This window comes from Apodemus sylvaticus, chromosome 5 (genome assembly GCF_947179515.1).
Source record: "Apodemus sylvaticus chromosome 5, mApoSyl1.1, whole genome shotgun sequence".
In the NCBI taxonomy this organism is placed as follows: Eukaryota; Metazoa; Chordata; class Mammalia; order Rodentia; family Muridae; genus Apodemus; species Apodemus sylvaticus.
The window spans coordinates 66,894,538-66,907,915 of NC_067476.1; the positions used below are offsets into that span (position 1 = coordinate 66,894,538).

A 13,378-nucleotide genomic window follows, 5' to 3' on the forward strand; every position below is an offset into this window, starting at 1 on the left:
ATTGCCCTGGTCCTGGAAAGGCTTGATTCTGCATTGTAGGGGAATACCAGGACAGAGAAATGGGAGGCAGGTGATTGGAGAATGGTGGAGGGAAGAGAGCTTATGGGACATATGAGGAGGGGGGTATTGGGAAAGGGGAAAGCATTTGAAATGTAAACAAAGAATATAGAAAATAAATAAATAATAAATAAATAATTAAAAAAAGAAATGGTTGGTTTTATAATGAAAAGATATCTTTTGAACTCAAATTAAGTATATGACATTAAATTCATTTTACAAATATTGCTCAGAAAAGTCTAAGAAAAAAGTCTATGTTTGTTTTATTAAAATCATTTTCTTAGTTCTCTAAACATAGAAGTCTGGTTTCTACTGTCTATGACTCTCTTCAAGGCATCTTTTACATCCTTATTCCTGAGGCTGTAGATCAAAGGGTTCAACATGGGAATGATCACTGTGTAGAAGACAGAGGCCATCTTATCTGTATCAAGAGAGTGGTCAGAACTTGGCTGTAAGTACATAAAGATGAGAGTTCCATAGAATATGCTCACAGCCATCATGTGAGAGCTGCAGGTGGAAAAGGCTTTACGTCTTCCTTCAGCTGAGCGCATCCTCAGAATGGCAGAAATAATGAACATGTAGGATACAGAAACAATCAGAACAGAAGAAATGAATGTGATTCCAGCACAGGCTAAAATAGACAGCTGCTTGTAGTGAGTATCTGAGCAAGTTAGCCTGAGAAGAGGCATGTCATCACAGTAGAAGTGATTGATGATATTGGAGTGGCAATAGGATAGGCGGAAGGTTAAAAGAGTGTGAGTCAATGCCATGAGGAAACTGTAGGTATACGGCACAACTACAAGTTGAATGCAGATTCCAGGGGACATTGTGACCATATAGAGTAGAGGGTTACAAATGGCTGCATATCTATCATATGCCATGGAAGCCAAGAGCAAGCATTCTGATACCATAAATGTGAGAAAGCAGCCTAATTGGGCAGCACATGCATTGAAAGATATGAAATTTTGGCTATACAAGAAATTCCCAAGCATCTTGGGTGTAATGACAGATGAGTAACAGAAATCAACAAAAGCCAGGTTGCTGAGGAAGAAATACATGGGTGTGTTGAGTCTTGCATCTGTTCTAATGATCAAGATCAATCCCAGGTTGCCTATTGCTGTGAATATATAGATGAATAAGAATACCATAAAGAGAGGCATCTTTAACTCCTTGCGATCTGTGAGGCCCACAAGAATAAACTCTGTCACCTGGGTGCAATTTATTTGAGCCATGAGTCTTCAAGACATCTGTAGGAGTAAAGTAACATTCTAATGATGTATTTATATTTTAAACGATACAAGGTCTTCTTAGTAATTTATTGTCTTCTAAAATATTTCCAATATCATAGAGTTTTTATGGTATTGTGATATAGATTGTTATCTACCCCATATTCAGAAGCAAATAATTCAGGTTGTTGGAGGGGGCTTCACTTTCTTTTAGTGATGTTAGCACAGATAAATTCTTCTCCCTTCAGTGACTAATTTCCCACCCAAGCTTACACAATAAGCTCTAATTTTTATGAATTGGCCATACACAATATGAAGATGTGAAGACATGAATGGAAAAATCAACCCATTGACAAAAGGTGTCAGTGCCAGTGGGGAGGGGAGGGGCATAGTAAGATGGGGTCAAGGGAAAATGAGCACAATTCATTCTATATATGGTGGTGCATATATTTAATTCTAGCACATTCTCTTGTAAAGAGAAAGTTCCAGGACAGCCAGAGCAATAGAGAAGAATCCAGTCTAGAAAAAGAGGAAAAAAAGAAAAAAAGAAAAAAAGAAAAAAAGAACAGAAAAGAAAAATTTGAATCCATCAGGCAAAAAAAAAAAAAAAGAAAGAAAGAAAAGAAAAAAAGAAAAAAGGAAAGAAAGGAAAAAAGAAAGAAAGAAAGAAAAAAGAAAAAAAGAAACAAAACAAAACCAAAAACCAAAAAGTTATTTAAATAAAATAGATATTTCTCTATTTTTTCTAAATCAATTATTTATTTTAAATTGAGCATTGAAAAAGTCCACATTAGATTATTTTTGGTTTAAAAAATTTGCTCACTACATTCTTGTAAATATTTCTTGATTTGTTAAAATGTCTTTAGCCATGATTTATGAAATATATTTTCAAAGAATACAACCTCTACTGCAGTTGCAACACTTTTAGAGTTTCATCTTGCTTTGTAGTTGAACATATATACAAGTTCATATACCCATATGTAAAGGTAGAAAGAAGAGCTATATGGGAAGAAAATGGGAAAGAAGAAAAGCAATGTATGTTGGTGGATACTATCAAAGTATGTGCAAAACTGGAATAGAATTGTCATTTGGAAACACTTGGCTTGTATGATGAACATACTCAATTACATAATTTACAACTGCTCTATTGGTCCAATAGAATTATAAATAAAGTTGTGTATTTTCCCTTATTTATAGAAGCAATTTATTTTATAAATACAACACTAGTTATAGTACTACCTTAAAGGTATTTTCATAATGCAAAACTGAAAGTAAATAACATTGTGGAAGGCACAGCAAATGTGTTCATTTGTTTCATTTTGTTTTACTGTCTTAATATAAATGCCATATTTTATGTGCATTTAAAAAATGAAAAGTCAGCTGGGCGGTAGTGTCGCACACCTTTAATCCCAGCACTCTGGGAGGCAGAGGCAGGTAGATTTCTGCATTCGAGGCCAGCCTGGTCTACATAGTGAGTTCCAGGACAGCCAGGGCTACACAGAGAAACCCTGTCTCAAAAAAAAAAAAGTCCAAGATAAATTATAATCAGTGAAATAACATCTTACAATTGTTTTGAATATTGCCATATCTTAAAATTACTTCTTACTCAAGACTCACACTTATGTTCTAAACTGAATATAAGTTGTTTCTCTTCTTCTCTAAGTCCTAATTGTTTATAGGCAATATCTGTGTAGAAAATACCAACATCTCTATTACTCATTCTTGTTCTTTTGTTTTAATTGTTTCTTATGAGAGAGAGTCTTGCTTTTTAACCCATGTTAGTCCCAACTCTGAACTTTTAGACCAAGACCTCCCAAGTGCTGGGATCATACATGTGGACCATCGAATGTAATCTCTAAGGCACAAGACTAGGAGATGGCAAGAGGAAATGGCTATTCTTGTAATTAAGTAGTAATGTCTGGAATAGCATTTATATTTGTTTTCCAAGAGATTTGGACATTTTTTATGTATAATTTACAATTAATGTCCTTTTGTGTGTTTATAAAATGTCTTATTTTTAAAAGAAGATTTGAGCTGTGCTGTGAACTTATTATTTTCCTATTGCACTTGAAGTTGAGAAATTGTTTTCCTTATCCACATTGCCTAAATTTCATAGTTGAAGTTTTGCATATCTAAATAATATCACACTTCTTTTTCTCCTGCTTCTTTGTCATTTTTAGCACTCACACCTCCTGTCTCTATTAACTCTATTAAGTGAAAAAATTATGTTTCTTGTGAAAACCTACAAATTATTTTAGTCTTTCTAAAATTACTCCATAAAAGTAAATACATTAAAAAAATAAGAATATTTGAGTAGTTTACATGTACATTTATAACATACTATTTTTCTTTGCAAAGTCTATTTAGGGTCATATTAGTGACATTTGTCTAATATACTCAGTGTTAATTTGAAATAAAATTATAGGTGCCTCAAGGATAAAATTCAATTTGCACAAGGATAATTTGGTTCAATTTGAGCTTTGTTTCCCTAAATTTGTAGCTTGCAAGTAGGTTATATATTTGATGAATTTATACCCAAATATTTTGTACTATAATGTTACCATATATAGAACCCAAGTAAACTGGAGGAAACACTCTTATCACTATCTAACAAAAAGAACCCCAGTTTTATTGCAAAATACTGTTTTGTGTTGTACTTAATTTCATCTTATACTCATTCACACAGATACTCTTTCAACCTACCCAGGTAGGATGTTCTTCTGTGTCTCCTCATAATGGGTGCACAGAGTAGTTGGCTGCACAGTTTTGTTTGTGTCTCTGTCCCAGAGGTTCTTACTCCAGGGAAAAAGAGAATGAGATTGCCACAAAAAATGAGAGTTTATGCTCCAGAGGGAGATATATTCAAAGGAGTTATTGTCTCTGAAGAATATATCTATAGTTTTGCCTTTAGCATAGTGTTTTTACAAAGGGTCTGATAACTTTTAATAATGTCACTGTAATTAAACAATGTCACTACGTCTTTCTGTGTTGAATTATTAGTATCTTCTGATTTTGGAAATAGGGTGGGGATTTTAAACTTTTTTCTTTGTTCAACAAATAGCTCTTTATGTAAAAACAAACAAACAAACAAAAAAAACAACCAAACAAACAGACAAAAACCCTCATCTAATTCTTGGAAGCAATTAGCATTAACAACTCTTTATGTACAAAACATTTTGTAAATCTCTGTGCATGTACTTTTCCTTAACAGCTAAGTTGGAAGACTGCTTAACATAAAATTTAAAAGTGTGGGTGATGATTGCAAACAAAGCACTTCATCCCAATATAATTAAGCATATATTTTTTGCAAACAAGAATAATAAACATAGAAATTACAGTCATATTTTTTATTTTTACTTTGTTTTTGATTAGCATCTAATACTGATAGATACTATATATTGTGTTTTAATATACAAATGCACTGACTAATTGCAGCATCCTACTATAACCCTGGTACATCTCCCTTCTTTACATCAGATAATAAGTTTTCTACTTTCAGTATAAAATTTTTTTGAGCTACACAAGAAGGATTTTATTTAGTGTATAAAAGTATGAACATATTCCCAATAATGGCTTGATAAACACTGCATAAATAAATATGGGAGTGACTTTTACTCAGTAGAGCTAGACACAAAAAGAACAGAGTTGAATATTTACCAACTTTGTACAGTGATTCCTCTTTAAATTTCTATGAAGGGCTTGCTGTGTTAACATCTATATTACAGACATAGGAGCAGAGAGGACAAAGACAATATTTTGGCTGCCTGAATAAGAAAGAGAAATAGCCAGTGTGAATTCCTTAGTCATCAAGGAGCTTGCCCAAAGTCCTTAGACTCCAGGATGTTTCCTAATGCTCAGGAGGTTGGACTGGAGAGATGACTCAGCCATTAAATCTTAGGCACACAACCAAAATTATAAAAATTAACTTTTAACTCCCTCATTTTAGGAAAACTACAAAGTCATCTTGTTTTAGTGTCTGGCTTATTGCCCAAGACATAATACATATCCATGCTCATGACAGTACAATTCAACTTAGCTAACAAATAGAAACAATATAGCTGTCCATCAAAGAATGGTTACAGAGATCATACACACACACACACACACACACACAGAGAGAGAGAGAGAGAGAGAGAGAGAGAGAGAAAGCGAGAGAGAGCGAGAGAGAGCGAGAGAGAGATATACACACATACAGTAGATTTCAACAATGAAGAATGAAATTCTGTTATGACAATAAAATTAATGACACTGAAAGTCATTGCTGTTGTTTATGAGTCTCCTTTATTTTTTGCTTTATAGTGTGATAGGAAGTAAATATTAAATTGTTAATGACCAATAAAAGTTGTTTTCCTTTTATTTGGAAACCTATACATTTTATTTATTGAGTATTATATATATTTCACCTTATGGCCATAATTTACATAAAATAGTGGCTAAGAATGAGGATACTTAGCAAAAGGATATGTGGAATATGAAAAAAAAGTAAGAAAAGCTCTCAGCTATATGGGCTACAGCGGGTTAACTAGAGTAGCAGGGACTGCAGGAAAGAGGAGCACCAAGGAGAATCTCAAAAGCATTCTTTGTTAAAAAATTTCATAATAGAGCCATTGACTGACCACTGCTCCTCTGGCTTCCATCAGACAATCAGGTTAGATCCAGTATCCCTGATTCCCCTCCCTGCCCCCTGGGGCATGCTCAGCTCTCCTGAGCTCACTGTGGGCTGCCTCCCAACCCCAGATCTCAGTTGCCTGGCCACCACTATACTGGCCTCTATCAGGCATGCCTAACAAGGACCATCAGGCCTGCTACAGCAAGAACAACTAGTGCAAGGCTGCCCACAGAAGACTTTCTGCATGGGGCACATCCAGATTAGGCCGACTTTCCTGATACCTGGTAGAGCATGAACATCAAAGGACAACCAGAGGCTAAAGGATGGCATAAATAGAGAAACAAGAAGAATCAGAGCAATATGGTACATTCAGAATAAAGGGATCCCACCACAATAATCCCTGGATATGATAACACAACTGAAGCATAAGAAAGTGATCTTAAAATCAACCTTCTAAAGATGGTAGATGCCTTTGAAGAGGAAATGAATAAATCTCTCAACAAATACAGGAAAACAGAATTAAACGGGTAGATGGTTTAATGAGAAAACCAATAAAACCCTTAAAGAAATACAGGAAAATACCATTAAATAGGTGAAGGAAATGAATAAACTATCCAAGACCTGAAAATGAAATGAAATGGAAATGAAAGGAATAAAGAAAACCCAATCTGAGGATATCCTGGAGATGGTAATGCCCAGAGAGAACCGAAAAAATAATTACATGCATCATCAACAGAATACAAGAGTTGGAAGAGAAAAATCCCAGGAGTAGAAGATACAACCTGTTAGTTAAAGAAAATGCTAAAACCTAAAAAAATTCCTTACACAAAACATCCTAAGATAATAGGAATAGAAGAAGGTCAAGTCTCAGCTCCATGGACCATAAAATATTTTCAACAAAATCATAGAAGAACATTTCCCCAACCTAAAGAAATAGAGGCCTATAGACATACAAGAAGCATATAGATCACAAATAAGATTTGATCAGAAAAGAAAATTCTCTGTCATAAAATAATCAAAACATAAAATCTACATAACAAAAAATAATATTAATCCTAAAAGGGGAAAAGTCCAGGTAAGATACAAAGGCAGACCTATCAGAATTATAACTCTTCTTAACAGATTCCAAATTAGAAGGATTTGGATAGATATTTTATATGCACTAAGAAACCACAGGGTCAATTGCTCTGTTTTTTTTAGCAGCCCTAATTGTAATAACCAGAAACTAGAAACAACATAGATGTCACTCAATTGAAGCATGGATAAAGAAAATGTGGTACACCTATACAATGGAATGCTGTGCAGCTCTTGAAAACAAAGGCATCATAAAATGTGCAGGCAAATGGATAGAATTTGAAAATAATATCTTGAGTGAGACACTAGTACATACATGGTATGTACTCACTTATAACTAGATAAGAAGCATAAAGTGCAGAATAACCATGCTACAATCCACAGACCTAAAGCAACTGGAATCTCACGCAGAAGAGTATACAAAATGGTCATTAGAGGTAAAGGGTTGGAGAGGGAGTGAGGAGGTATATGGGAATGGTGATTAGTTATGAGGGATGGGGTATGACAGAGAGGAGGGACTGAGAACGGTAATTGTTAGGGGAAATCTCTGGAACTAGCTGGAGGCTTGGGAACAAGGAAGATACTGCAGTCCTAACAGTGGGAGAAACAGAGACTGAAGTAGCCACCTTCTGTAGCAGACAGTGGAAGAAGAGGGACAAAACCTTCAACCCAAAATTTGTCCTGTGTTCAAGATACACAGGGATTAAGATGGAGCAGAGACTGAGAAAATGGCCAACTCATGACTAGCCCATCATGAAAGATCCTTCCCATGGGAGAGAACCAACCTCCGAAACTATTAATGATACTTTGCTGTGCTTACAGAGAAGAACCTAGCATTATTGTCTCCTCAGAGGCTTTACCCAGTACTTACAGAAGCAGATGCAGATACCCAAAACCAAATATCAGGCAGATCGCAGTAGTCTTGTGGATAAGTGGGGGAATAGAATTGAGCTAGCTGGAGTGGGTCAAGTACACCACAAGAAAAATATTTAGAGTCAACTAACCTGGGCCCATGGAACTCAAAGAGATTGAACCATCAACCAAAGAGCAACCTAGCAACCCCCACCATTTGTAGCAAATGTGTACCTTGTTCCTCATATGGGTTTCACAACAATGGGAACAAAGAATATTTTTGACTCTATTGTCTGCCTTTCAATCCCCTTCAAGGACTGTCTGATTGGGCTTCAGTGGGATAGTAGGTGCTTAATCCTGTTGGGACAAGATTTCCCAGGCTGGGATTGTTCCCAAGGCAGAGTGGGTGGACTTCTGCTTCTCTGAGGAGAAAGGGTAATTTTGGGTGGGATTTGTAAGGGCAGGCCTTGAAGGATAGAAGGAGGGCAGAAATATGGATATAATTTGAATTAAAAACTTATGGAAAATGAAGAAAATGTCATTATGGTATCGAGTATGTTGATTATAAAACAAAATGGTTTAAATTTTTGAATTCAAAATTGTGGTTCCTGTGTGTACCTATAAGTAGTAAGTCATTATTCAGTTCATGGTGCACCATACATTTCCTCACAGTTAATTCTCGTTAAACAAAAAGACATTGTTTCTGTGATAAAAATCTAATAGAGTTATATGTAGAGTTCACAACATGGCTGCTCAGACTGATAAAAAGAGAGAAATGCATCTTGGCTTTATGTAAAATGACAGTAAATTAGTATTATTAATTTTTGAGTGTATGTTAAACACAGTCCAGTCTTACTCTAAGGAGCCTTCAGAGTTCTCAGATACATTTACCTTTCAAGAACATGGATAGTCCACAGGGCTGTAGGGCCTGCTTGCCACCTGAGGCATCTGCTACCACCATTTTTTCTTTATGAAATTATGAAATGAACACAGAAATAAAATCCAATCTGAAACCTAGAAGTATCATACTAAAGTGTTGAATTGATTTAAAAAATAAGAACAAAATCACAGCAAAATCATATATTAATTAACACAAAATAAAACCGTACTAGACAAACTTTCTGCCTGGAGGTTGGGAGTTCATGATTCATCTCCTTAAACTGGAGTCTAAAAATATCTTGGGTCAGTAATAATTAGATAGAAAACATTTTACTAAGTGCTTTTCTTTTGCTAGTTACATCTATTTCCGTTATCTGCATACTGTTTACTGTTTAAAGATATCCAAGAGAAAGAGGAATTATTTGATACCACAAAACCATGATTTATAGAGAAGGAGCTATGATGGACAAAGGTGTTCTTTAGTGAAGTAATCTGAACACCATAATGAAACTCTAGACACAGGCCTTGCAAGGATTATAATGATGTGCCAAGGATCACTGAAAGAAACAAAGATCTTTGCATAATCTTGATCAATGATAGTAGGAAGAAAATATAGGCATTACATAACTATCTAGGTTATTGCTCCTGGCCAGGTTATCAGAATCATACCTTACACCATCCCAGGAACAGGAATCCCTGAACAAACTTGTGTTCTAACAGCTGATAAAACCTTTGAAATTTCAATCTCTTTTCATTTTGTATACCTGATACTATTGAACTTGCCAGAAACCCTCATTCTCCATATTCCTGTACCCTGATAACCCCAAATGTTCCCTTGTATACTTGTTCATCAATTTTTACACCATAATTGAAGCACCATAATGATTGAAACTTTTGTGTTAAGAGCTAAAAAGATCCTAAGCTTTCCTCACAGCCCTCATGTATGGAGAGGGAACATAGTCTTCTAAAACAAAGAATATGCTTGACAGGACCAGTAATGGTCTGGAGCCAGAGACTTGGGTAAATTTGGCTTCAGATACAGTAAACACAAACCCTTCTACCCTAAGAGGCTATGCTTATCAGTCCAAAGGCCACTATGGCTTGATATCTGTACCCTTGAGTGTGTAGTATAACAGGACAGTAGAAAATCATCCTGACCCTCCACTGATCTGAGCTAGGAAACTTAGAAATCTCTGACCATAGGGACTTAATATTAAAGATATTTCAGAATAAATTGTCAATCAATTCTCCTAGCTTCAATATACTTTTCTACTAGCTCACTGTACATGCTCTAAATACCCTATACTAGACCACACCTTTGCCCAGCCCTCTGCTGACCCTCTTTCCTTTCTGAGGCAGCTGTTATTCTATATCTCTCCCCAATAAATCTCTTGTCTAAGGTTTGTTATATGGTGTGAGTTTGTGGTATTGCTTGGGTCTTGACTGACACGGTGTCCATGCTCCTGGAAATAAAATAACCAAAACCAAACAATCAAACAAAAAATTCACTGAGATATCCTATGTCCCCTGTACAACATTTTTTGATTAACTTTCTACTGACTTAATCCCATTATATGATGTAATTTTTGTTCTGTCCCATTTTTAAATTCAAATAGCATATAGCAGATTGTACTTAATACACTTTTCTGCCATAAGCCATCAGCTTGAGAAATAGCCCTTGAATCCAGTTTTATCTCTTGTTTATCTTCTCATGTAGGACCCTGCAATTGAAGAGTAACCTGCTAGTTGAGGTCACTTTTGTTTATGATTTCATAAGAGCCTAAAACAATACTTTGTACACATTAAATACTGAAGTATTTTTGAAATAGTTTAGGATAAAATAACTTATTGACTGTTGCTTTTTTGTAGCAGTACAGGACTTTGCCTTTGAAAATATTTATTTTTATATGTGTATGGATTTTTTTTGCCTGCATATAGGTTTGTGTGTCTGTGCAATATACATAAATTCCAGAAGAAGGCATCTGATCTTCTGGAACTAGAATTATTCATGGTTTGAGGCCCTATTTAGGTGGTAGGGAATGAACCCAGGAACGCTGAACAGCAGAAAGTGTTCTTAACCAATGATCTGTCTTTCTAGCTTCCGAAGAAGTTTTTATCATATAGCTGACAGAACTAAATCCATCTGGTGTTAACTCACCAGATTCATATTAGATATACATGCTGAAATACCATTCATTGAAATTTTATGTACATCTTCATGGTTTATTTTATACCAAAGAGGAAAATTTGTTAATAACTGTTATAATTATACAATAGCATTAACAATAACTTATTAACTTTAAAATATTTATCAAGTATTATTCTTTAGCTTTTAAACTTTATAAATGACTTTATTTCCTATAAAATTTCTGTAAAATTATTTTCATGGTTTTGATTTTCTTTATATTTCAAAATTATGTGGGTTCTAGGCAGGCCTTCAATTTGAGATATGATACTTGAGGTACTTGTCTAGTTGCTGTGTGTGTATAGCTGATATGATTTCTTATTTGGTTAATATAGTCATTTATCTTGAAAAGTAAAATTCATATTTTGTTTCTTGTTACACAATAATGATGAGATTATGAGAATTAAGTTTTTCACAAAGTATGATATTTCAATGAATAGAATAGATTTGACTCCTGTACTAAGTAATCAATCAGGTTAAATCTGGTCTTACAGCAAGTCCATTGATTGGTAGAGTTGTAAAGTGTGCCCATGTGTATTAGTTACTTTTTAGTTGTTGTAATAAAATAGTTTGATAAGAAGACATTTAGTGAAGGAAGATTTTATTTGGGAGCCTGGATCCAGAGGGGTAATACACCATCATGGCAGGAAGACATGGCAGTAGGATGGCTGTATGAATACAAGCTGAGAGCTGATGTTTTCAAACAGAATCACAAAACAGATTGAGCAACCTGGAAACAGCACAAGGCATTCAAAATCGAAAGCCTACCCCAGTACCTCACTTCCTCATGCATAGCTCCTAACAGTGTCACTATCTGTGTACCAAGTGCCCAAATGACCAAGTCTAGGAGGCGTTCTCATTCAAACCACCTTGCCAGGGTGTTGAATCTAGCATCCTGTATAAACAAACAAACAAAAAAGTTATTCTTGGTCTTTTACAGTAAATTTCAGTCTTCGTCTTAAAGGATAATCCATATTATCCCATAAGTTTTATACTTTTACTGTACAACTTAAGTTTGTAAAGTTTGCTTATTGAATTATAATTATCAAACTCTTAGAATAAAACATATGTCTTCTCCCACAAACTGTGTGAAATTGCACTGGTAATTTGCACCGTTATTAAACTGTTATTCCCCTTTGAGTCATTACTGGGTATCCACATGTGAATACATGATAGGCACGATTAAATAAAGTAATAACACTAAGTAATATAGAGACTTTATAACTGTAGAAAATTATAAGGCCATTAGTTATAGGTATGTTCTTGGTACAATTCTAGATCTGTTTATATTGATAAAAGTAAACACTTAGGTAAATCATTGAACAAAAAGATAAATGATGGCTAGAGATAAGAATAGGCATCAATATAGCTAGGATATATGAACTCTGCTTTTAAATTTTTGAGACATAAAAATATTATCTTTCTATTAATAGAATTTATAATTTGTCGTCTCATTTATTCTAGTCAATAAGTGACCACATATTTGACATTTAAACAGGTCTCAAAATTATTCTTGTTGTATAAGACTGGTTGACACTTTTTATCTTCTTGGGATATAACTCCAATTCTAGTGATTACAAATTGTGCCATTAAAAACATGCGGTCTAAATTTTAATAAAGTGTTAATTAAGTGTAAAGTACACTATGTCTGATTTTAATTTTGTGTGGGTGTTTGTGTGTATATCTATGAGTGATGATACACACATATGTACAGTGCTGTGTGAATGATGACTTTACACTAACTGTTTTATTTTGTGGTGTTTTAATATGGTGGGATATTGTCAACAACCTTATCTGGTAAACAAAGACTTTGTATCTACAAGTCTTATTTCACTTACTGCACTTTACATCCAAGGCAGTTCTGGGGAGAAAAACTTGGTTTTCATGCACAATAGATAAACACTCCACCACCTCAGTGATATCCTGACCCTCCAGATTTTATTTTGAAATAAATGTTCATAAGATCACGTGGGAATTAAAAGGATTCTACAATATGTTTCACTAATATGTTTGATGAATATCAAATATATTTATTGCGATTTATATATTACAAAATTTACCAAGAATTTAGTTTTTTTCCACTGAAATTCAAACATTCTATCCAAAGTAGGCATCTATTTAATCTATTTCCATAGTGTCCTGTAGCTTGCCACAGTTTCTCTGTATGTTATGGTTATTTGGGTAATATACTGGCCAGTGTTTTCTGTGCTGCTCTTCTTTTGTATGTCATCTCAGTTTTTCTCATCATTGGAGTAAAATTATATGCTCAAATAAAGAAATAAAAGTAGTGAATTGTTCCTTTGTTTATATCATGAAGGAGCTCATTGTAGGATTGACTTATGAAGTAAGTTTTTTCATTCTTCTCCACCATCATATTGCACTTTTAAAGTTTTCACTATCTGGAAGGAAATCACTATGATAAAATAACATGAAAAGAGTTATAATCTCAGTTCCTTATGATAACTCTAAAATTATCTTTATTAACTAAAAACAGTC

General features: G+C 34.5%; 1 protein-coding gene across 1 annotated transcript; it reads right to left on the reverse strand.

Annotated features, from left to right (window-relative positions):
* Positions 1-329: 329 nt before the first annotated feature.
* LOC127684268 (olfactory receptor 1044-like) lies at positions 330-1,289 on the reverse strand. Its single transcript, XM_052181222.1, has one exon. The coding sequence runs from the start codon at positions 1,287-1,289 to the stop codon at positions 330-332; it is 960 nt and encodes a 319-aa protein (XP_052037182.1).
* Between the last annotated feature and the right edge of the window lie 12,089 nt (positions 1,290-13,378).